The sequence below is a fragment of the Artemia franciscana genome, chromosome 3 (assembly GCF_032884065.1).
Source record: "Artemia franciscana chromosome 3, ASM3288406v1, whole genome shotgun sequence".
In the NCBI taxonomy this organism is placed as follows: domain Eukaryota; kingdom Metazoa; phylum Arthropoda; class Branchiopoda; order Anostraca; family Artemiidae; genus Artemia; species Artemia franciscana.
Window position 1 is genome coordinate 17,628,763 of NC_088865.1, and position 25,744 is coordinate 17,654,506.

At 32.5% G+C, this 25,744-nt stretch overlaps 1 protein-coding gene and 1 pseudogene across 1 annotated transcript; one reads left to right on the plus strand and one right to left on the minus strand.

Annotated features, from left to right (window-relative positions):
* The first annotated feature begins 17,775 nt into the window (after positions 1-17,775).
* On the plus strand, positions 17,776-17,894 carry LOC136025583 (5S ribosomal RNA; annotated as a pseudogene).
* Positions 17,895-19,736: 1,842 nt separating this feature from the next.
* Positions 19,737-20,411, minus strand: LOC136025479 (histone H1-gamma, late-like). Its single transcript, XM_065701511.1, has one exon. It carries the CDS (start codon positions 20,409-20,411, stop codon positions 19,737-19,739), a length of 675 nt encoding a protein of 224 aa, XP_065557583.1.
* Between the last annotated feature and the right edge of the window lie 5,333 nt (positions 20,412-25,744).

Genomic DNA, 25,744 nt, shown 5'->3' on the forward strand with positions numbered 1-25,744 from the left:
ACCTTTTCTTTAGTTTTTTTAGTTTTTTTTTACTTATGTCCTGGTCGTCATTTATACTCCCTGTGTCCCGGTCGTCATTTGTGTCCCGGTGCTTTGTTGATGGTGATTGCTAATGGAACATTCCTTTTGTCCCGGTCGCTTTCTCTTTGAGTGTCGTCATTTATATTCCCTATGTGCCGGTGTCCCGGTCGTCATTTGTGTCCCGATGTCCCGGTCTGTAATTTCGTCAGTTGAAAACATGACGTCAGTCGACACACAAACATGACGTCACCCGACAGACAGACCCACCCACACACAGACAACGTATTTATATATATATAGAAGACATAGATAAGATATAATCTGGCGTAACGGACAGACAACTTATTTTTATATATATAGATGTATATTTTGGCTATACGTTGTATAGCTTTAGCTCAAAAATGTAAAGATTTTTTCAACTGTCAATTTTAGAATGAACATTGACAAATTGAAAAAAAAAAACATTGAAAAAGATAGAATGTTACCAAAAAGCAAAACCAGGCTTGCGGTTCAAAGAGAAAGGGCCAGATTAGGAATGTGCAATTTACGTTAATGAAGGCATGTCGAGGAGCATCGCGAAAACCAGACTTGCTGCTGAAAGAGAAAGTAAAAAAAGAACTTTTCTTGTTTCATATCTCACGAACTCTGTTGTACACAAGTTTTCATTTGTTTCAGTTTTTTAGCTTTTCAAATTATTCCTCGACTCCAAAGTCGGAATTCCGCCGTTTTTGGACTTTTATAGGTGTTTTTCAAATAAATATCTTATCTCCTATCTAAAAAAAACAATTTGGCAGAGGAACTTTATGCTCCAACTTTAGTTTTGATAGATTTACTAAATAGCATTGCCCTGTATCAATTCCAAAAACAAAAATTTTCCACGTTAGATTTATGAGTCTGCCTATACATTACAAAGGGGTCCAAACTATAATAAGCTTTATTTATGTCAAAGAAAACTGTTGACAAAGCTCTAGACTAGACTTAAGTCTCCTATTGGGCACTGCTCGGCGTAGAGAGTGACGACTGCCTCCTCCATCCACTTCGGTCCATGGCGAGTATTTTCTTTTCACCCTGTCTGATGTTTGCCTCGTCAAGAACTCGGACAGGCTGTCGGACCAAAGTTTCTTCGGTCAGCCGCTTGGTCGCTTCCAACCAACTTTGATAGGGTCAAAGTCATAGATCATCTTTGCGCGTAGATTTGCGGACCAAGCCATACACCCATATGATCGAGCACTGTCACATTAAAGTCACCAAGGAGAACAGCTATATCATGGGGGGGGGGGGGTACTGTTGCAAGGCATCTGGACGAAGTAGAGTAGAAATCCTCCTGAGTCATATCATCAGAATCGTTGGTCGGGGCATAGCATACGATGTCAGTCATCTTGCCATGCTTATGTCCAAAGAGGGCCTTCATTAATCTGTCAGATATAGCTTCGTGTAAAGTAAGGTCTTTCTTGTAAGGCTATTTGGTGCAAGGCAAGCACCATTCCTTCTCGAGATTCCTCCAGACCAGAGCAATGAGTCACTGTTATCTATTCGCTCTTCTCTGTTTCTGGTAAGACGTGTTTCTGTAAAACCTGCAATTGACACTTGGTTCTTGCGAAGTTCTTCAGAGAGAAAGTTCTTTGACGCAGGTGCATTCGGAGTCAAGACATTCCAAGTGGCTATTCGTAGCCCCCTTCGGTCCATAAGGTTTAGTCTGTCAGTCTTTCTGACGTTGTCAGCATGTCCATTGATGCGCGATTGTCGAGATCTTAAAAGGAAATCCGGGTCCGAGGCTATATTGTCACTTTTTGTAGCACTTAATTTTCGTGTGGAGGGTCGCTAGCCCAACCGACCCTAGGCCTGGAATCTGATTAGAGCTAGGTTAAACCTAAGTACTGAGATTCCCAGGGTGGGCTCCAGCCGGCACATGAGTTTGCAGCCGTCCTGATCGGAGTGTTTAGCTAAGGGAGAAACCCCATATCCAGAGGCATGTGGTCAGCAGACAGAGTCAGCCTCATTCCGGACAAACTCCATTAACACAGCTAGTTGTCTTGTAAAAGCTTAGTTAATATTATTCTCAAGTTGAACAAAATATCAAGAGCTAATATACTTTTTTGAATACCTGCTTGTTTCGCAATAAGGTTATCAAACCTGGGCTTAATCATTTTCTCAAAGAGTTTAAATATGCATGAGGTTAAAGCAAGCGGACAGTATGATTCTGGATTAGAAGGATCCCCTTTGCCTTTCTATATTGGGATCTGTGAACTTTCATGATAAGGCACCCTTCCCACCATTGCCAATAGCTTATGTTTCCAATTTATTTTCTTTAGACTTTATCTTATCTTGCTTTGATTACTCCAACACAGTGCTCACTTACTTGAAGTACTACTTAAGTAAAATTTTCCATTACTTGTACTTGTACTTAAGTAAAAACTCTAGGGTGTACTTATTACTTGATACTTAAGTAAGATTACGAAATACTTGTTACTTAAGATACTGATAATGTACTTGTTTTTAAAATACTTTACCTTTGACAAAAAAAAAATGTTGTGCGTGTGCTTTGGCAATGTAAAAGAAAACATCGCCTTTGGATTTAGAGTAAACTCAGATATAGGTCCATGTCCTATTTTTGGATGCGAAATAAGGATGTTGTATATGACGAGACAAATTATAGTATGGTTATCACTTTGTCTAATTTTGTTTAAAATTTATATACTATTTTTTTTTTTATTATTTCACAGTTCACTGGTCGACAGTGAGCTAACATCCTTTGTTTTGTGCTAAATGTTGCATACTGTAGTCCATTTGGCCTTATGTTTCTGACATTAAAGTTTAAGTTTTGTCATCTTGTCAACCTATTCAGATTTCTACCATTCCATCATCTTCAGGACTATATTACTGGTAAGACTACTGAAGCTATGAATCTCTACCCATATATATGTTGTCTGCAATAAAGAAGTCTAGGGAAGACTTTTGGAAGACTAGGGAAGGGGCAAAATGATCAGAGGGAAACTAGCCCCCTTCCCCTTTCCCCAAATGCATCAGGTAAAATTTGAGATAGTTATTCTGTTAAAAATATTTCAAAGGTCAGAAAAACAAAAACTCCGGTGTCAACACAATCCCCGAGGGCCCAGGGTAGGCAGTTTAAGTTATGCCCTGGGGGCATATAGTTCTTATAGAAGAAAAAATAATTTCATTATAAATTGTTTACCAACAGTTTATGTTTGTAAACAAATGCATGTTACAGTGAAAATAACAGAATGGATTATTGACTCTATTGCGAGACAAAGATATTATTCCTAGCTTAAGTTTATTACAAGTGATTAATAAACACTTAAAGTGTCTTTTCGAATGTGTTCTATCTGTGAATTATCTCTCTTATCTATGGATTGTGTTTTTCCTGTAAATAGACTTATAATCTTCAATTCCCAGATGACTTGAATTATCATTGTAACACTGTCAAAATTGTTTGTCAACGCAGTTGTGCCAATGCAGCAACATCAGTACTATATCTTTTGGTGTGCCCATATTTGAAATGAAAAAGCTGAAAAAAGAGGGTGATTTTCTTACTAAGCAGGCAAAAGAGTGATGGTTGCCAATTTCAAGAGCCGGTTCACCTGCCAGGAGGGACTTCCCTTAAATTGTGGAGATAACGTGAACGGGAATCGTTGCTTCCCCTTCCCTGTAGGATTTTCATAAAAAATTGCATTCTATATAATTTATTTTCATTTGGACTTCTTCAAAAGATTGCAAGTGAAAGTCATCAAGAAATTCTTAGATTGCCTCCCTCCCCAGAATCCCAGAAACAAAAATATGCCATCTCAAGTTTTGGAACAACCATTTCAGCCAATGGGAGTCATTGAATTAGCAAACAAGCAACCCAACTCTTTGTTGGGTTATCAAACTTAAACGCATTGCTCTTTACATTAGCTTTTTATCCTCTAGAAATGCTTCTAATTGCAACTGAATAACCCTTGCGTTTCGTCACTCGTTTTTACAGAATTTGGACAAAAAGTCAAACTTAATTGTAAAATCTGAGAGTTAGAGGAGAGGGCAGCCACTCTTATACATCCAATAGTTTCTGTTTGTTTTATTTTAATGGGAATTCTAATTTAGAGTTTAATAAGCTTCGTTTTTTATTCAATTTCCGATTGTTTTCACATCATGTCTAGGCCTAAACAAGACACTGCAAAATGTAAAATATTCAAGATATCAAAAACAAATCGCAAAATATCAGGCATTAGACAGTCAAATATTATACCTCAGCCCAGAGAAGGAAATTTTCATAAGGTTCTGGCGTTATACTCTCTTGCAGAAAAAATTCGTGTCTTGCATCATCATTCATATTATTTTTCAGTTTTGCTGAAAATTACATTTTAATATAATTTTTCTTTCAGGATGGACAAGAGGGCATTCTAGATTGTAACGTGCTTGACATCATGCAGACAATATCGCTCTTTAACATAATTAGAATCTCTACAAAAATCTGTTCATAGAGTGTCGTCTGCTCTTGATGACATTCGGTTAGCTATAGAACCATCTAAGACTGAATTTGTCGATTGTTCAAAGAAATACGTTTGACTACTTCCGACTTCGATTTGGGAATTACATCTAAGCAGCTAATAGTTTAGTTATTGCTGCTCTTAAAGAAAAACTACGCAAGATTTACGGTAGGCCTGAAAGAACTAAAGACAAATTCGATAAAATAAAAATTGGTCGTGTGTACAATGCCATGTTTCCATCACACATTTTTTGTAATATTTCTGTAGAAAAACTGTATTTTTATGTACAAGATTGATGAATGACGTGATAATCGTATGTTTGAATCTTATATAGCGTAAAATTAAATGCAAGATTACGACTATAGCTATAATGGAATCAGTATATTTGCAGGGTTGCACAAGTAGTGACAAACTTGTATGATAAGACCATGTCCCAGACAAAGAAGCAAAACAGCTCAGAACGTTCAAAAATAGAGTCAGACCTAGCCAAAAATTACACCACTAGAACCGACTTGTCTATAATTTTTGAGGTTTCACTGTTAAGTCATCGTTTCATTTTGTTTACTTTTTCATCGTTTCACCTTCTTTCCGATCTTAATAAAAAAAAAATTTGCATTGATCATACCCAGATTTATGGAGTTTATTACTCCATAAATCTGGGTATGATCAATGCAAATTTTTTTTTGCCTCTTAAAAAAGGCAAAAAAAACTTAAAAACTTACTTAAGGAGTTCACATTTGCCTCTTAAAAAGGGCACTGTAATTTTGAATTTCAAATCAAATTTATCCGATCTGAAGTTTATACGATTATCCATCCAATGAAAATCTTATATGCCCTTAGTTTATGAATTACATCCCTATCCCCAGGGCACTGTAGGGAGGGGGCTGTGTCAACCATATCTGCATTGTTATATGCTCTTTGGACTATTTCTAGCAAAATCACTGTCTCACCGTTTCAATTAGACTTGTTCGGTGGAAGGAGGGGTAGTCGAGGGGATTGGACCGTTTCAATTAGACTTGTTCGGTTGAAGGAGGCCTGAAAGGGGTAGTCGAGGGGAATAATATTTCGACCCAAGTCGAAAACAGAAAGAAATAAACAAACAACGTACAAAGTACAAAAACCCAAACCCAAGCAATCATTGACATACCAACCGAAAATGAAGTTAAAAAGGAATACAAATACAACCAATAAGCTACTTTAAATCGCTGCATTGCAGGTACACAGCTATATAATAACACATAACCAAATTTTAGAATAAAAATGAAAATCACGATTCTCGGGATTCTAGCTTCTTTGAATTGAAAAATCTCGAAACAACTTTGAAAATCTTTGAAAAAGACAGATTTTATCTTAATTTTATTACGGTTTTGTTCGGTGGAAAGAGAGGTAGTTGAGGGGGTTGGAAACAGCTGCCGTCCGTCACACCACACAACCACACAACCTACAACCACACAAAAACAGAGAAGCACCCAAATAAACACCATCACACCAACCGAACATAAAATAAAAAGGTAAAACCAATACAAGTAATAGGCTTCTTCAAATCGCTGCATTGCAGGTACATAGATAAATAATAAGATGTAAGAAAGATAATAAAAACTAAGAAACATTATGATTCCAATTTGTTTTAAAAGGCTTGTATCTTCGTAATCACCAAGTTCAACAGATTTTGCCATGATTGTAATAGATCTACTGCTGCAAGTTTAATTTTAAATTTGGTCATCAGTCAAATGTATGTATATATACTCATTAGTTTTTCAAAATCTTTTTGGAAAAACCGCATTCTTAACAATTGAAAAAAATACATTTTTTCTGTAAGTCAAGTGTAGACAAATACTTTTGCATTTTTATATTATACGATTAAAAGGTACAGGATTGTATTGTAAATATAATAAGTTATTGCAATTTTTCTGTTTCTAAGATATCGTGGTCGCTACCTAGCAAAAACTAATGTGTCCCATAGCAATAAAAGCACGAAAATACAAAATGATTATCGTTTGACAAGACAATTTATCGCAAACACCTTAAGAAAAGCTACTTCTTGGTGATCTCGTACAACCATGATATTGAAGAAACTTATTCAATCTCTAATTGTCATGATATACAATAGACTTTTATGCATAACTAGCTGTTGGGGTGGCGCTTCAAGCCACCCCGACACCTAGTTGGTGGGGGCACCCCCCAAGCCCCCCCCCCCCCGTGCACGTAAGTTGTTAAGCGCCATATTAGTTACGCGCCATTGTAGGTGTGTCCCTGTTTTCCACCTGTGAATTTAGATATATCTATATATATATAAAAATAAGTTGTCTGTGTGTGTGTGTGTCTGGGTCTGTCCGGTGACGTCATGTTTGTGTGTTGACTGACGTCATGTTTGTCGACTGACGTCATTCTAGGAATTGAGCTGTATGTGTCATGAAGTTGTTTGTCGACTGACGTCATGTTTGTCAACTGATGAGATTACATACCGGGACACAAATGACGACCGGGACACAGGGAATATAAATGACGACCGGGAACCTCAAAGAGAAATTACAGACTGGGACACCCGGACACAAATCACAACCGAGACACAGGGAATATAAATGACGACCGGGACACAGGGACACAACTACAACGGGGACGCCGGGGGCACAGGCGGCATATATAAATGACGACCTTGACACAGGGATTGTTTGAATAGAAATTAAAGACCGGGACACCGGGACACAAATGACGACCGGGACACCAAGACACAGGGAATATAAATGACGACCGGGACACTCAAAGAGAAATTACAAACTGGGACACTGGGACACAAATGACGACCGAAACACAGGGAATATAAATGACGATCGGGACACAGGGACACATCATTAGAATAATGAGATATAGATCTGAATACGGATTGTTTTTCCCAAGGACAAGTATATGTTGCATGTTCAAGAGTCAGTAAAGCTGACAATCTATTTATATGCATAGACAATGGGACAGCGAAGAATGTTGTATATTTGCATGTTTTACGTAGTTAAATATATATATATATATATATATATATATATATATATATATATATATATATATATATATATATATATATATATATATATATATATATATATATATATATATATATATATATATACATATATATATACATATATATATATATATATATATATATATATATATATATATATATATATATATATATATATATATATATATATATATATGTATATATATATATATATATATATATATATATATATATATATATATATATATATATATATATATATATATATATATATATCTATTCACAGGTGGGACACAGGGACACAACTAATATGGCGCGTAACTAATATGGCGCGTAACGACTTACGCGCGTGGGGAGGCTTGGGGGGCGCAAAGCGCCCCACCAACTAGGTGTTGGGGTGGCGCGAAGATTTCTCTTTGAGTGTCCCGGGCGTCATTTATATTCCTTGTGTCCCGGTGTCCCGATCGTCATTTGTGTCCCGTTGTCCTGGTCTGTATATACATTCGTTTTTGAATTGGTCTTTTTTTTAGTTTTTAGTTTTTTACCTTTTTTTTAGTTTTTTTGTTATACCTCATGATTCTAATGATTGCCCTTGAGCTATGTTGATGGTGATTGCTAATCGAACATTCCCTGTGTCCCCGTCGTCATTTATATATCCCCCTGTGCCCCCCGGCGTCCCCGTTGTAGTTGTGTCCCTCTGTCCCGGTCTTCATTTATATTCCCGGTCGTCATTTGTATCCCGGTGTCCCGGTCTGTATATACATTCGTTTTTGAAATGGTATATGATGAAATAGATTTTTGTATTTTTCCCCTTTTTTTTTTTAGTTTTTTTTGGTTTTTACTTTTTTTTTTAGTTTTTTTAGTTTTTTTTGTTTTCTTTTTTTTATGTTTATTTTTTTAGTTTTGTTTTTCTCCTTTATTTTTCATTTTTTTCCATTTTTTTTCTTTTTCAGTTTTTTTTTAGTTTTTTGCTCTTAGTTTTTTTATTAGTTTTTAGTTTTTATTCTTTTTAGTTTTTTTTTGTAGTTTTTACCTTTTTTTTTAGTTTTTTTAGTTTTTTTTTTATTTATGTCCTGGTCGTCATTTATACTCCCTGTGTCCCGGTCGTCATTTGTGTCCCGGTGCTTTGTTGATGGTGATTGCTAATCGAACATTCCTTGTGTTCCGGTCGCTTTCTCTTTGAGTGTCCCGGTCGTCATTTATATTTCCTATGTGCCGGTGTTCCGGTCGTCATTTGTGTCCCGACGTACCATTATATGTTGCATGTTCAAGAGTCGGTAAACCTGACAATCTATTTATATGCAAAGACAATGGGACAGCAAAGAATGTTGTATATTCGCAAGTTTTACGTAGTTAAAACCATATATATATATATATATATATATATATATATATATATATATATATATATATATATATATATATATATATATATATATATATATATATATATATATATATATATATATATATATAAAAAAGGCAAAAACTACAAAAAAAAAAATTAACTAATAAAAAAATAAAAAAGCTAAAAAACTAAAAAAACTAAAAAAACTAAAAAAAAGGTAAAAAACTAAAAAAACTAAAAACTAAAAAAAAACTAAAAAAAAGGAAAAAACTGAAAAATAAGCTAAAATAAAGGTAAAAACCAATAAAAAACTAAAAAAAAACTGAAAAAACTAAAAAAAGGCAAAAACTACAAAAAAAACTAAAAACTAATAAAAAAAGTAAAAAAGCTAAAAAACTAAAAAAACTAAAAAATCTAAAAAAAGGTAAAAAACTAAAAAAAATAAAAAAAAAACTAAAAAAGAGGAAAAAACTGAAAAATAAGCTAAAATAAAGGTAAAAACCAATAAAAAACTAAAAAGAAAAAAAGGAAAAAACTAAAAAAAATTTTCATCTAAAAAACTAAAAAAAACTAAAAAAGGTAAAAAATAAAAGAACTAAAAAAGAAAAAATAAATGACGACACTCAAAGAGAAAGCGACCAGGACAAAAGGAATGTTCGATTAGCAATCAACAAAGCACCGGGACACAGGGAGTATAAATGACGACCAGGACATAAGTAAAAAAAAAAAACTAACAAAACTAAAAAGAAGGTAAAAACTACAAAAAAACTAAAAAGAAAAAAAAACTAAAAACTAATAAAAAAACTAAAAAATCTAAAAATCTAAATAAACTAAAAAAGAAAAAAAAAGGAAAAAAATAAAGGAGAAAAACAAAACTAAAAAACGAATGTATATACAGACCGGGACACCGGGATACAAATGACGACCGGGACACAGGGAATATAAATGACGACCGGGACACAGGGACACAACTACAACGGGGACACCGGGGGAAACAGGGGGATATAAATGACGACCGGGACACCGGGACAGGGAATGGTCGATTAGCAATCACCATCAACAAAGCTCAAGGGCAATCATTAGAATCATGAGGTATAGATCTGAATACAGATTGTTTTCCCATGGACCATTATATGTTGCATGTTCAAGAGTCGGTAAACCTGACAATCTATTTATATGCAAAGACAATGGGACAGCAAAGAATGTTGTATATTCGCAAGTTTTACGTAGTTAAAACCATATATATATATATATATATATATATATATATATATATAAAAAAAAGGCAAAAACTACAAAAAAAACTAAAAACTAATAAAAAAATAAAAAAGCTAAAAAACTAAAAAAACTAAAAAAACTAAAAAAAGGTAAAAAACTAAAAAAACTAAAAACTAAAAAAAACTAAAAAAAAGGAAAAAACTGAAAAATAAGCTAAAATAAAGGTAAAAACCAATAAAAAACTAAAAAAAAAACTGAAAAAACTAAAAAAAAGGCAAAAACTACAAAAAAAACTAAAAACTAATAAAAAAAGTAAAAAAGCTAAAAAACTAAAAAAACTAAAAAAACTAAAAAAAGGTAAAAAAACTAAAAAAAAAATAAAAAATAAAAAAAACTAAAAAAAAGGAAAAAACTGAAAAATAAGCTAAAATAAAGGTAAAAACCAATAAAAAACTAAAAAGAAAAAAAGGAAAAAAACTAAAAAAAAGTATATATAAAAATAAGTTGTCTGTGTGTGGATCTGTGGATCAGGTGACGTCACCTGAAAAAACTGGATCAGGTGACGTCAAAACTGAAAAAACTAAAAAAAGGCAAAAACTACAAAAAAAAACTAAAAACTAATAAAAAAAATAGAAAAGCTAAAAAACTAAAAAAACAAAAAAAGGCAAAAACTACAAAAAAAACTAAAAACTAATAAAAAAGCTAAAAAACTAAAAAAACTAAAAAAAGGCAAAAACTACAAAAAAAACTAAAAACTAATAAAAAAAATAAAAAAGCTAAAAAACTAAAAAAACTAAAAAAACTAAAAAAAGGTAAAAAACTAAAAAAACTAAAAACTAATAAAAAAAATAAAAAAGCTAAAAAACTAAAAAAACTAAAAAAAGGCAAAAACTACAAAAAGAACTAAAAACTATTAAAAAAAGCTAAAAAACTATAAAAACTAAAAAAAGGCAAAAACTACAAAAAAAATAAAAACTAATAAAAAAAATAAAAAGCTAAAAAACTAAAAAAACTAAAAAAACTAAAAAAGGTAAAAAACTAAAAAAACTAAAAACTAAAAAAAACTAAAAAAAAGGAAAAAACTGAAAAATAAGCTAAAATAAAGGTAAAAACCAATAAAAAACTAAAAAAAAACTGAAAAAAACTAAAAAAAGGCAAAAACTACAAAAAAAACTAAAAACTAATAAAAAAAGTAAAAAAGCTAAAAAACTAAAAAAACTAAAAAAACTAAAAAAAGGTAAAAAACTAAAATAAATAAAAAATAAAAAAAAACTAAAAAAAAGGAAAAAACTGAAAAATAAGCTAAAATAAAGGTAAAAACCAATAAAAAACTAAAAAGAAAAAAAGGAAAAAACTAAAAAAATTTTCATCTAAAAAACTAAAAAAAACTAAAAAAGAAAAAAATAAATGACGACACTCAAAGAGAAAGCGACCAGGACAAAAGGAATGTTCGATTAGCAATCAACAAAGCACCGGGACACAGGGAGTATAAATGACGACCAGGACATAAGTAAAAAAAAAAACTAACAAAACTAAAAAGAAGGTAAAAACTACAAAAAAACTAAAAAGAAAAAAAAACTAAAAACTAATAAAAAAACTAAAAAATCTAAAAATCTAAATAAACTAAAAAAGAAAAAAAAGGAAAAAAATAAAGGAGAAAAACAAAACTAAAAAACGAATGTATATACAGACCGGGACACCGGGATACAAATGACGACCGGGACACAGGGAATATAAATGACGAACGGGACACAGGGACACAACTACAACGGGGACACCGGGGGAAACAGGGGGATATAAATGACGACCGGGACACCGGGGCAGGGAATGGTCGATTAGCAATCACCATCAACAAAGCTCAAGGGCAATCATTAGAATCATGAGGTATAGATCTGAATACAGATTGTTTTCCCATGGACCATTATATGTTGCATGTTCAAGAGTCGGTAAACCTGACAATCTATTTATATGCAAAGACAATGGGACAGCAAAGAATGTTGTATATTCGCAAGTTTTACGTAGTTAAAACCATATATATATATATATATATATATATATATATATATATATATATATATATATATATATATATATATATATATATATATATATATATATATATATATATATATATATATATATATATATATAAAAAAGGCAAAAACTACAAAAAAAACTAAAAACTAATAAAAAAATAAAAAAGCTAAAAAACTAAAAAAACTAAAAAAACTAAAAAAAGGTAAAAAACTAAAAAAACTAAAAACTAAAAAAACTAAAAAAAAGGAAAAAACTGAAAAATAAGCTAAAATAAAGATAAAAACCAATAAAAAACTAAAAAAAAACTGAAAAAACTAAAAACAGGCAAAAACTGCAAAAAAAACTAAAAACTAATAAAAAAAGTAAAAAAGCTAAAAAACTAAAAAAAACTAAAAAAACTAAAAAAAGGTAAAAAACTAAAAAAAATAAAAAATAAAAAAAAAACTAAAAAAGAGGAAAAAACTGAAAAATAAGCTAAAATAAAGGTAAAAACCAATAAAAAACTAAAAAGAAAAAAAAGGAAAAAACTAAAAAAATTTTCATCTAAAAAACTAAAAAAAACTAAAAAAGGTAAAAACTAAAAGAACTAAAAAAGAAAAAAAATAAATGACGACACTCAAAGAGAAAGCGACCAGGACAAAAGGAATGTTCGATTAGCAATCAACAAAGCACCGGGACACAGGGAGTATAAATGACGACCAGGACATAAGTAAAAAAAAAAACTAACAAAACTAAAAAGAAGGTAAAAACTACAAAAAAACTAAAAAGAAAAAAAAACTAAAAACTAAAAAAAAAACTAAAAAATCTAAAAATCTAAATAAACTAAAAAAGAAAAAAAAAGGAAAAAAATAAAGGAGAAAAACAAAACTAAAAAACGAATGTATATTCAGACCGGGACACCGGGATACAAATGACGACCGGGACACAGGGAATATAAATGACGACCGGGACACAGGGACACAACTACAACGGGGACACCGCGGGAAACAGGGGGATATAAATGACGACCGGGACACCGGGACAGGGAATGGTCGATTAGCAATCACCATCAACAAAGCTCAAGGGCAATCATTAGAATCATGAGGTATAGATCTGAATACAGATTGTTTTCCCATGGACCATTATATGTTGCATGTTCAAGAGTCGGTAAACCTGACAATCTATTTATATGCAAAGACAATGGGACAGCAAAGAATGTTGTATATTCGCAAGTTTTACGTAGTTAAAACCATATATATTATATATATATATATATATATATATATATATATATATATATATATATATATATATATATATATATATATATATATATATATATTCACAGGTGGGACATAGGGACGCAACTACAATGGCGCGTAACTATTATGGTGCGTAACGACTTACGCGCGCGGGGGGGCTTGGGGGGGCGCGAAGCGCCCCCACCAACTAGGTGTTGGGGTGGCGCGAAGCGCCACCTCAACAGCTAGTATATATATAAAAATAAGTTGTCTGTGTGTCTGTCGAGTGACGTCACTTTCTGCATATGACTTCTGAATTATTTCATCACATACCAATTCAAAAACAAATGTATTCAAGCCGAAGTAGTTCAGTTATATAACTACCTGTTCTGGCGCAGTGGGTTTGACCTTAGCGTGGTAATACCGGACCCAGAGATCGAACCATGCTGCAGGAATGCACTACAGGGCCGACGCAGGGACCATCGTAGTCAAGAAGCGTCGTTAATCCGATACAAATACAAATGCAGTAGCTCAGTTGGTAAAGCGTTATGTTCCAGGTTCTAGGTATGAGAGGTTCCAGGTTTGAACCTTGGCTTTAGCATTAATACAAAATAAGAAAAAAAAACTAAAAAAGATAGACAACAACAAAAAACTAAGAAGAAAATACTAAAAAAACTAAAAAATCTAAAAAACTAAAAAAACTAAAAAAAGGGTAAAAAATTAAAAACTAAAAAAGTAAAAAAATAAAAAATAAAAAAAGGTAAAAAGTCCAAAAAAACTAAAAATAAAAAAAAAATAAAAAAAAGGTAAAAAGTACAAAAAAACTAAAAAGAAAAAAAAACTAAAAACTTATAAGAAAACTACAAAAACTACAAAATGAAAAAGAAAAAAACGAAAAAAAGGAAAAAAACTGAAAAATAAAGGAGAAAAAAAAATAAAAATAAAAAAAAATAAAAAGGGTATATGTATTCATGCCGAAGTAGCTGAGTTGGTAAATCTTTATGTTCCAGGTTCTAGGTCCGAGAGGTTCCAGGTTCGAACCTTGGCTTTAGCATTAATACTAAAGAAAAAAAAAACTAAAAAGAAAAAAAAACTAAAAAAACTAAAAAACAGGTAAAAACTACTAAAAAAAACTAAAAAGCTAAAAAACTAAAAAAAAAACTAAAAAAAGGTAAAAAACTAAAAACTAAAGAATCTAAAAACTAAAAAAAACTAAAAAAGGGCAAAAACAGCTAAAAAACTAAAAAGAAAAAAATCCAAAAACTAATAAAAAAAAATAAAGGAGAAAAAGAAAACTGAAAAAATAAAAATAAAAAAAATATAAAAGGTAAAAACTACAAAAAAAAACTAAAAAGAAAAAAGATAAAAACTAAAAAGATAAAAACCAAAAAAAACTAAAAAGAAAAAAAAGGAAAAACACAAAAAATGTATTTCATCATATACCAATTCAACATGTGCCATAAAAACGAATGTATTTACAGACTGAGACCCAGGGAATAAAAATGACGACCGGGACAATCAAAGAGAAATTACAGACTGGGACACCGGGACACAAATGACGACTGGGACGTGTTTGTCGACTGACGTCATGTTTGTCTGTCGACTGACGTCATGTTTGTCGACTATAAATGAAGACTGAGACACAGGGACACAACTACAACGGGGACGCCAGGGGGCACAGGGGGATATATAAATGACGACGGGGACACAGGAAATGTTTGATTAGCAATCACCATCAACAAAGGTCAAGGGCAATCATTAGAATAATGAGGTATAAATCTGAATACGGATTGTTTTTCCCATGGACAATTATATGTTGCATGTTCAAGAGTCCCCCCAAGCCCCCCCGCGCGTGTAAGTCGTTACGCGTCATATTAGTTACGCGCCATTGTAGTTGTGTCCCTATGTCCCACATGTGAATATAGATATATATATATATATATATATATATATATATATATATATATATATATATATATATATATATATATATATATATATATATATATATATGTTTTTAACTACGTAAAACTTGCGAATGTACAACATTCTTTGCTGTCCCATTGTCTGTGCATATAAATAGAATGTCAGGTTTAACGACTCTTGAACATGCAACATATAATGGTCCATGGGAAAACAATCCGTATTCAGATCTATACCTCATGATTCTAATGATTGCCCTTGAGCTTTGTTGATGGTGATTGCTAATCGACGATTCCCTGTGTCGCCATCGTCAGTTATATATCCCCCTGAGCCCCCCGGCGTCCCTGTTGTAGTTGTCTCCCTGTGTCCCGGTCGTCATGTTCCGGTGTCCCGGTCGTCATTTGTGTCCCGGTCTGTATATACATTCGTTTTTGAATTGGTCTTTTTTTAGGTTTTAGTTTTTTACCTTTTTTTAGTTTTTTTTTCTTTTTTTAGTTTTGTTTTTCTCCTTTATTTTTCATTTTTTTTTCTTTTTCATTTTATTTTCTTTTTTAGTTTTTTTTTAGCTTTTTAGCTTTTTTAGTTTTTTATTAGTTTTTTAGTTTTTTTTTCTTTTTAGTTTTTTGTAGTTTTTACCTTTTTTTTAGTTTTTAATTTTTTTTACTTATGTCCTGGTCGTCATTTATACTCCCTGTGTCCCAGTCGTCATTTGTATCCCGGTGCTTTGTTGATGGTGATTGCTAATCGAACATTCCTTGTGTCCCGGTCGTCATTTATATTCCCTATGTGCCGGTGTCCCGGTCGTCATTTGTGTCCCGATGTCCCGGTCTGTAATTTCGTCAGTCGAAAACATGACGTCAGTCGACACAGAAACATGACCTCACCTGACAGATCCACAGACAGACAACTTATTTTTATATATATATAAATAAATATATAGATATATAAATATATATATATATATTTTCTTTTTAGTTTTTTTGTAGTTTTCACCTTTTTTATTTTTTTTCTTCTTTTGTATTAATGCTAAAGCCAAGGTTCAAACCTGGAGCCTCTCGGACCTAGAACCTGAAACATAACGCTTTACCAACTCAGCTACTTCGGCTTGAATACATTCGTTTTGAGCAGCTTCCTCGGGTGTTGCCATTGTAGGTTCTTCAGTCATTTTACAATTAGAAATTTCTCTTTCAACGGTCTTCTTACAATTAAAAATTTGTCTTTGAACGATATTCTTAAATACCTGTGTCCTGGTCGTCATTTATATTCCCTGTGTCCCGGTCGTCATTTGTGTCCCGGTATCCCAGTCTGTAATTTCTCTTTGAGTGTCCCGGTCGTTATTTATATTCCCTCTGTCCCGGTCGTCATTTGTGTCCCGGTCTGTAATTTCTCTTTGAGTGTATTTTTCTTTTTAGTATTTTTTAGTTTTTTACATTTTTTCTTTTTTCAGTTTTCTTTTTCTTCTTTATTTTTCAGCTTCACTATGAAATACATATCGCCGAACCTTTGTTTTTTAACTAAAATCTGGTAGGCATTGATGACCTTATCCAAGTCAAAATCCCAAACCCAATCATCATCGCTATCATTTTCAGTTTTGATATGTTTTGACTCTCGCTGTCCAGGTGGATCTTCACCTAACTGCGCGGTTTTGCGTTCTTTAGCCTCAAGCCTGTTTCCTTGCTGTTCTTTTGATTCCTCGGCACGCTTTCTTTTCTGACTTTCTCTATCAGCAGCAAGTTTTTTGGCTTAGACTCTTTGAGCATCTTCATCGGCTTTTGCCATTGTAAGTTCATCAGTCATTTTAAACTTAAACATTAATAGATTTCTACGTGAACATATATGTCTTAAATATCTTTAATGACGTCACCGTCATAGCAAAAATGAAGACAACTAATTTCATGACGTCAGCCGACACAGAAACATGACGTCACCTGATCCACAGACAGACAACTTATTTTTATATATATAGATATATATATATATATATATATATATATATATATATATATATATATATATATATATATATATATATATATATATATATATATATATATATATATATATATATATATATATATATATATATATATATATATATATATATATATATATATATATATATATATATAGGCATATATACTAGGCATTGGGGTGGCGCTAAGTGACGTCAGTTTTATGTGTCGACTGACGTTATGTTTGCGGACTGACGAAATTACAGACCAGGACATCGAGACACAAATGACGACCGGGACATCTATCTATATATATAAAAATAAGTTGTCTGTGTGTGTGTGTGTCGAGTGACGTCACGTTCGTGTTTCGACTGACGTCATGTTTGTCGACTGACGAAATTACAGACCGGGACATCGGGACACAAATGACGACCGGGACACCGGTACATCTATCTATCTATATATATAAAAATACCTTGCTTCATGACTCTAAAATTAGGCATTTTGTTTCTTCTCAGTTTGTGGATCAACAATCATTTTGTTACAAAAATTTTCAGCCAACGGCCATACCACGTTGAAAGTACCCAGTCTCGTCAGATCCTGGAAGTCACACAATGTCGGGCCCGGTCAGTACTTGGATGGGTGACCGCCCGGGAACACCGGGTTCTGTTGGCATCTTTTTTTTTCTTTTTATGTTTTTATTATGATTTCTTCCTTTTCAAAGTAAAATAATGTTCTTTAACACACCCGTTTCCTTATTCCAATAGCACCAAGCTGATTATATTTTATATAAGAGAAAAAGAGAGACTAAATTGGACATTTCCCTGATACCATCTATAGGTAATAAATAAATGCGAGTCAACTGTTTTGGCTTAGATGATAAGCCACTAAATGAAGGCAAAAATTGAATAGCCACAACAGTTGACTCACATTTATTTAAGCCAATAAATATAGTCGAAAATTGTAACCAAAGTGACATTATAAGCCCCCAAGATATTTAGTTAACTATTGCAGCAACTAAATCAAGTTGAAAGCCACCAAGAAACAGACAATGGGTTCTTCAGCCCTTGGGGCATCTCCTTGATCGATCAAATATATTGGGGGCTTATAATGTCACTTTGGTCACAATTTTTTACTCTATTTAATGGCTCATTAGCTAAGCCAAAACAACAGTTGACTCACACTCATTCCTGATTTCCAAAAGGTTGGCGTGTAATTTAGTATATTCCATTGGGGGCACTTTACCAGTAATTTCTGATAAAAGCTCACTGAACAGTGTATTTATGTCAAAATCGTCTTCATATATTTTTGGGCTCAACTCCATTGTACAGTTCAACTACTTTTGTCTTTCAGTAGCATCCACACCAAAAATCTGCTTGTTCCTTCAATAGCGCCGTGTAAACAACTGACTTAAATCGAAGACTTTACTTTAAAGCTAGTCTTTGATTTGTCCATGCCCACATCCTCTTCATATGTTTTCGGGCCCAACTTCATTTTACAGTTCAAGTTGCCTTGGTTGGTCTTTCAATAGCATCTACAGCCAAAGTCTACTTGTTCCTTCAATAGCGCCGCCTAAGCAACTGTCTTAAAGACTAACTTTAAAGTTAGTCTTTGATTGGTCTGTGTTCAAAGTCCCTTCAAATGTTTCGGCCTCAGCTCCATCGTACAGTTCAACTATCTTTGTCTTTCAGTAGCATCAATGACACCAATGTACTTGCTCCTTAAAGAGTGCCGCACAAACCAGCTGTAACCGCTGTACCTGGTTGAACAATTTCTGCTCAGAAGCTAGCGAGTCATTTCTAGGTAATCTGTGTTTCTCCTTTTTTTTTGCTTTTGCAAAGATTGCGATTGATGTGTTGTATTGCTAAAAAAGAAAACAATACAAACAAAAAGAGTCGGAACTTTTTCAAATCAAACTTTTCTTTATTGTCGGACGGAATTGGAAAAAAGAAATTAAGCAAAAATATTTATAATTGTGGCATTTCCCTGTAAAATAGTACTATTATTTATGTGCCTAGTTGGAATGATTTACGCTTCCTTCATGAATCTGAAAAAAAAAGTGACATTGTCTTAAACAAAAACAGGATTTAATTATATCCTTTTCCGTTGTATAATTATTATTATTTTTCCCTTATGTAAATTATATTAGTTATCATTGGTCAGCCTAGTCGAATGGATCCTTCCCTCCAACGATTTGAAGGCGCCGCTCTACCCATTCGGCTATGGGAATGTATTTGTGTATTTATCAATGTGAGTACTTTAATATCGACTCTGAAAACCTTGCGATTCAGGCGTAAAATCTAGTCTAGTGTTTCTTAGACAGCAATAGTGCCAGAAAGCAAAAGTAACTATTATTGAACGTGTTTTGGGCTCAAACAACGGCTAAATTATAGTTGAAAGGGAAAAGTAGACAGTCAAAATATGAAATTAATAGCATTATAACTTTCTGAACGAGCGTTTGCTTTGATAGCCCTGAAAAGGGCTGTTTGATACTGTAGGCTAGACCTATTGCACACATTAGTTTTTAGCTGGTTTCTTAGCTACTGACTTTTTAGATGGCACTTTCTTGGCGGGAGCTTTCTTGACTGATGGCCCCTTCTTAGGGGTCAACTTCTTTGCTGCTACTGCTTTTTTGGCAACAGTGGGTTTCTTGAAAGTCTTTACAGGTTTCTTGCTACCAGCCATTGGCTTGGTAGCCTTTTTGGCTGAAGTTGACTTTTTAACTGCAGTAGGTTTGGCTGTTTTCTTGACTGAGGTCTTCTTAGCTGTGGGCTTGGTAGGCTTTCCAGCCTTGGGGTTTTCGGCCTTGATAGGCTTTGCAATCTTGAAAGAACCAGTTACGCCAGTACCTTTGGGATTTATAACAATTCCATTTGCAAGGCAGCGCTTCAAAGCTTGCTTAAGATGCATATTCACAATTTTGGCATCATTGCCAACCTGGAAATTGGCCATTATGTATTTGAGAATGGCCTGACAGCTAGATCCCCCACGTTCTTTTAGTTCAGCAATGGATTTGGTGATCATTTCGGTGTATTTTGGGTGGTTTGCTGGCGCCTTGGCCTTTTTATCCCCTTTAGGTTTTGCAACCTTAGCTGGTTTTGGAGCCTTTGCTTTCTTTTCCTTCTTGGCTGGTGAAGCCATGCTCTGGGATTCTACAGATGTTGGTGCCACTTGAGCTTCAACTTCAGACATTTCCAATTCTTTTCTAACTTCTCTCTATCACTAGCACGATTAAATATCCAATACAGATTTATTTTCTAAGTTTTACAATTGTACTTTGGAAACCACCGTACCCGGGTTAACATTATTCTCTGTGCGCGAGCTAAGGAATTTCAGCTGTGCGTGTGTTTGTCTGTAATGGCTTTATTCAAATTTTCGACTAGGAGGTAAGCTTTTGAGGAATGAAACCTATACTAAAGGATAGACAGGTCATTTTTCTACAAGTAGACATTTTTTTTAACGCTTCGTTTGTGCTAATTTGCCAGCAAATGGGCAGAGAATAGTGGAAATCCGTCAAAACCAGTGTTCAATCTCAATAAACACCTTTTTGCTAGGAATTTATAACCTCGATGTCCTCTATTTAATTTTTATTAGTGAAATTCAGTACAAGAACTTTCAGAAAAAGTAACATAGATGGATGTGTGTTTGCAAAATCGTATTCAAATTAATTCCGAAACTCCAGCTAAAAACACGGAAGATAAAGCAATAAGAAACGACACCTAAATTTGAGACTTAAAATGTCAAACTCGTATTTTAATGAAAATATATTTCATTTTATTCTAAATTTATATTTAAAAAGACAAGAATAACATTGTGAGGTTTCCGAGATGCGGAGGGCTGGGAGCGGAAGTGAACCGTTTTTATTTGTTTTAATCACAGCCTATTGAAAAAGTTCAATATACATAACGCTTTAAACAAAATTATTTGTAACCTGAGAAATGCCCCTTTCTACAGTATATTTTTCGAGTTTGCTTAATATCCAACAATAAAAAGCACAAGTTAGCCTAATTGTGAAAAAAAAAGACACATTTACAATCATTGTATTTATATGAATAAGTAAGTAAAGAATTTCTGCCTTGTAGATTTTGATATCTAAATCTCCTTTGATAGTAGTACAAGGAGGATATGAGGTGGACTATGAGGCATCTAAAAACAAGCATCTCTGATTTTTTTTTTTTTTTTTTTTTTTTTTTTTTTTTTTTTTTTTTTTTTTTGATGCCTTTTAATTAGAATCCCTTTAGAACAACAGTTTTCAACAAAAGAAAAGCTAAAGGAACTTGGATGCAGTTTTTTTTTTAATTTCTTTTTTCGAAACTAAGACTCTTATTACTTATAGTCATGTATTTCAAAAAGCCAAAGGTATTGAAATTTTGAGGCTTTTGTGTCAAATTTGTATTCTAATAAAAACAAATTTTACGTCACTTTAGCATTATATTAAAAAAAAAAAAATAGATTTGTAATGTTTTTGAGATGTGGGGGGTTGGGGAGGCAAAGTTGAAGCAAACCGCTTTTATTTACTTCGATCATAGGCTATCTGAAAGTTTAATATACGGCCCAGTCAAAACCATATTATTTTAAACCGGAGAAATGTCCCCATTTCTACAGTATGTTTTCGAGTTTTGCTTAAAAACAAACATAGAAATCATAGATTAAATAAAAAAAAAGGCCTCATAAAGATAATTCACAAATGGCAAAAGTTAAAAACGCACAACAAATTGTTGTTATATGATTACAAATAACTGCTATGTAATCATAAATAAAATCATTTTTATAGGCTTATGGCGTCTTTTATTTCAAAACACCAAAAGTAGTGTTGAAACAAACTAATATGTTCAATGCTTAGCATTGAAATACAATATATTTCAACGGTGAATACCAGCTAAAAGTCCATTTGCTGTTATTTTTCGACCTCTAAATTAAAGTCCATCGGATGCCTTTTGTTATAGTTCGAAAATCATGATTTTGGGATTCATTCTCAGAGTAAGTTTAAAAGGAAATTAATTTGCTATCTAAAATGTTGCCTGCTTTTTATAGTTGTTTATTAACTGCAAATAACTAATGCAATAATATACTTGTGTCCAAACTGTAAGGTCCAGCGGCAATTTAGTAAGAGTAGGAACACATTTTCCTCCGTTCCTACTATCTTCATTCCAACATGATAGAATAGGCTTGTGCAGTTGAATAGCAACAACTATTTCCTTGAATAATCCCATGATGAGAATGCACAACTTTATTCAAATATGCAAGGAAAAGCTAAATACAGTAAATCAGCAATGGTAATTGGTTTGCATAATTCGAATTAGATATTGCACTTGAGACGAAAAGAAAAAAAGTATTTACCGACATTTTAAATGCACAATATAGAAAAGGCTCATAGAACCTGGGCTAGAAAGTGTTTAAGGATTTGTTGGCCTTTAAAAAGGCCGTTGGGTAGGGGGACAGTTCAAAAGGCATATGGAAACCATTAACCACCAAAGCCATACAATGTACGACCTTGACGCTTCAGAGCGTAGACTACATCCATAGCAGTTACAGTCTTTCTCTCGGCATGTTCTGTGTAGGTGACAGCATCGCGAATAACATTTTCTAGAAAAACTTTAAGAACCCCTCTAGTTTCCTCGTAAATTAGGCCAGATATACGTTTTACACCACCACGGCGGGCCAGTCTTCTAATTGCTGGCTTTGTGATACCCTGGATATTGTCACGAAGAACTTTGCGATGACGTTTTGCACCTCCTTTTCCAAGTCCCTCTTTTTTTATTAGAACTTGCCATTCGTTAACTTTTTGATCTGTTGACAAATTAAACTTCTCCAATCAATTTTTGTCAAAATTGCTTCGGAAGCTCTTTGTGGTGCTAAAGAAATTGGCTGATGGGCCCATTGTCTTTGAGACTATCAGCCGAAACTATGATTCGCAAAATGACATCTATGGTCTCCGAACGTACTTAGTTAATTTTTTAAAGTTCGATCAATTAATGTAATTAGTTGAATTTATTTAAGTTAGTTTGATTAATTTGATGGTTTTATGTTCAATACAAGTGCTCTATGTTAGGGGTTTAGTTATTCACCGAGATAAAAGAAAATCTCCGAAAATACTTATTACATGTTTTAGCAAGAGGATTGGAGCAAGGTTTATACATAGATTAATGAATATACAGATGTAGCAATCTATTTTCTTTGTTTACTATACAAATACCAAAAAAATTCACAAAGGACATTTTTAATTGTTAGTATGACATATGTAAATTCTGTGTTATAATATATTTCTTTTCTTTTTGTTAATACCGTCATTATGGAACATCCCGAAATAACCTTTTAATTTATTTCTTTTTTAAAGTAATCTTAACTGATGCCTCTGAATAAAATTAATGTATAATATACCAGTCAGACCAGGAAATTTAAGCACTATTTTTGAACATAATAAAAATGACGTTTGAGTTCACGCTAGCTATGGATATTAAAGCTTCAAAATGCGGCTCATAAACTACAATTTCCTTGTCTTCATATTATATTTGTGCAACAATTCGAATTTTGAAACTAATGTTAAAGTATCTAGGTCATATTGGTTTTTAAAAAACAAAATAGAACTTTTTTGTTAAAATAAAGCATTTCCTGCTATATTTTTTCTAATCTAAATTATATTCATTGCCAAAGGTGAATTAACACTAAGATCCTATTGAAAATTTTCTTTTTAACAAACAATCGTAATGGTAAACTCGTAATTAGGTAAACTTGAAGCGTATATTGCGTGCTGTCAAAAAATAATGAAGAGCATATGAGATACCAAGATCAGCTCATGCCGGGGGATTTTTTCTGGGGGGGAGGACGAGGAGGAATGGGAAAGCTGTAAAAACTGGGCTAATAGAATCAGTCACTTCTTTTTCTCATTTATCTCTCTGACGTTGGGGATTTGTTAATTAATTACACTTGAATAAGTTACGCTGACGATATAGTTCTTCTTTTTCGTGTGTTTTTGGTAGACGGACTTTATAGTCTGACGCAGGGTGCTCTTTACAGGCGCGACCTTTATCTGACAAGCAACCATCTTTCTATCAATATTTATAAAATAAAGTACATGGATTTTTTTCCAATTTAAATCCTATCCCAGGAAAGATTTTAAACCTTAATAATACTAGAATTGAAAGATTTAGTCAGTTTCTATACCTTGACATGATTTTAAATGATTCCGTGTCTTGGAAACAACCTGGACAGCTTTATCAATCAAAATTTCGTGAGGCGCAGGTCTTCCTTTAGGATGAGAAATTAAGTGCGGCGTAAATGCCTAAAAACTATTTTTCTTTGTTTTATAGCTATAATAATTGCGTATGCCATTTTTGGGCAAGCTCATTCACTTACAACATAAAAAAAAACTCGCTCAGTTGTAACACAAGTACAGACGATTCAAACTACAGCAGTTAAAGCTTTATTTTTGATAAGCATTCTGCAAAGGGAGTTTACAGAAGAGGAAAATTTCCTGATACAAAATTATTACACGAGCTGAGAATTTCCTCTTTTTTTTTTAGGATTGTTAGTGATTTTGCAGCAAAAGCCTCATTGAATTTGCATCTATTCCGTAGTTCTAGGGATTTTCATCATTGTTTTACTTCTTCTGCACTTATTAATTCGCTTGAAATTGAAATTTCTTTAAAATACAAGGGTTTTCAAATTTGGAGTAAAATTCCACAATATACATTTATCTATATATATAAAAATAAGTTGTCTGTGTGTGGATCTGTGGATCAGGTGACGTCATGTTTGTTCGCATATGACGTCTGAATTATTTCACACTAATAAAAAAGAAGAAAAAAACTAAAAAAGGTAAAAGCTACAAAAAAAACTAAAAAGAAAAAAAAACTAAAAAAGCTAAAAAACTAAAAAAACTAAAAAAAGGTAAAAATATAATAACTAAAAAAAACTGAAAAAAATAAAAAAAGGCAAAAACTACAAAAAAAATAAAAACTAATAAAAAAACTAAAAAAGCTAAAAAACTAAAAAAACTAAAAAAACTAAAAAAAGGTAAAAAACTAAAAAAAACTAAAAACTAAAAAAGAAAAAAACTAAAAAAAACGAAAAAACTGAAAAATAAAAGAGAAAAAGAAAACTAAAAAAATATAAATAAATATATATAAAAATAAGTTGTTTGTGGGTTATGTCTGTCTGTCTGTCTGTCGAGTGACGTCGCGTTTGTCCGCATATGACGTCTGAATTATTTCACACTAATACAAAAGAAGAAAAAAAACTAAAAAAGGTAAAAACTACAAAAAAAACTAAAAAGAAAAAAACTAAAAAAGCTAAAAAACTAAAAAAAACTAAAAAAAGGTAAAAAACTAAAAACTAAAAAAAACTGAAAAAACTAAAAAAAGGCAAAAACTAAAAAAAAAACTAAAAACTAATAAAAAAACTAAAAAAGCTAAAAAACTAAAAAAACTAAAAAAACTAAAAAAAGGTAAAAAACAAAAAAAAACTAAAAACTAAAAAAGAAAAAACTAAAAAAAAGGAAAAAACTGAAAAATAAGAGAAAAAGA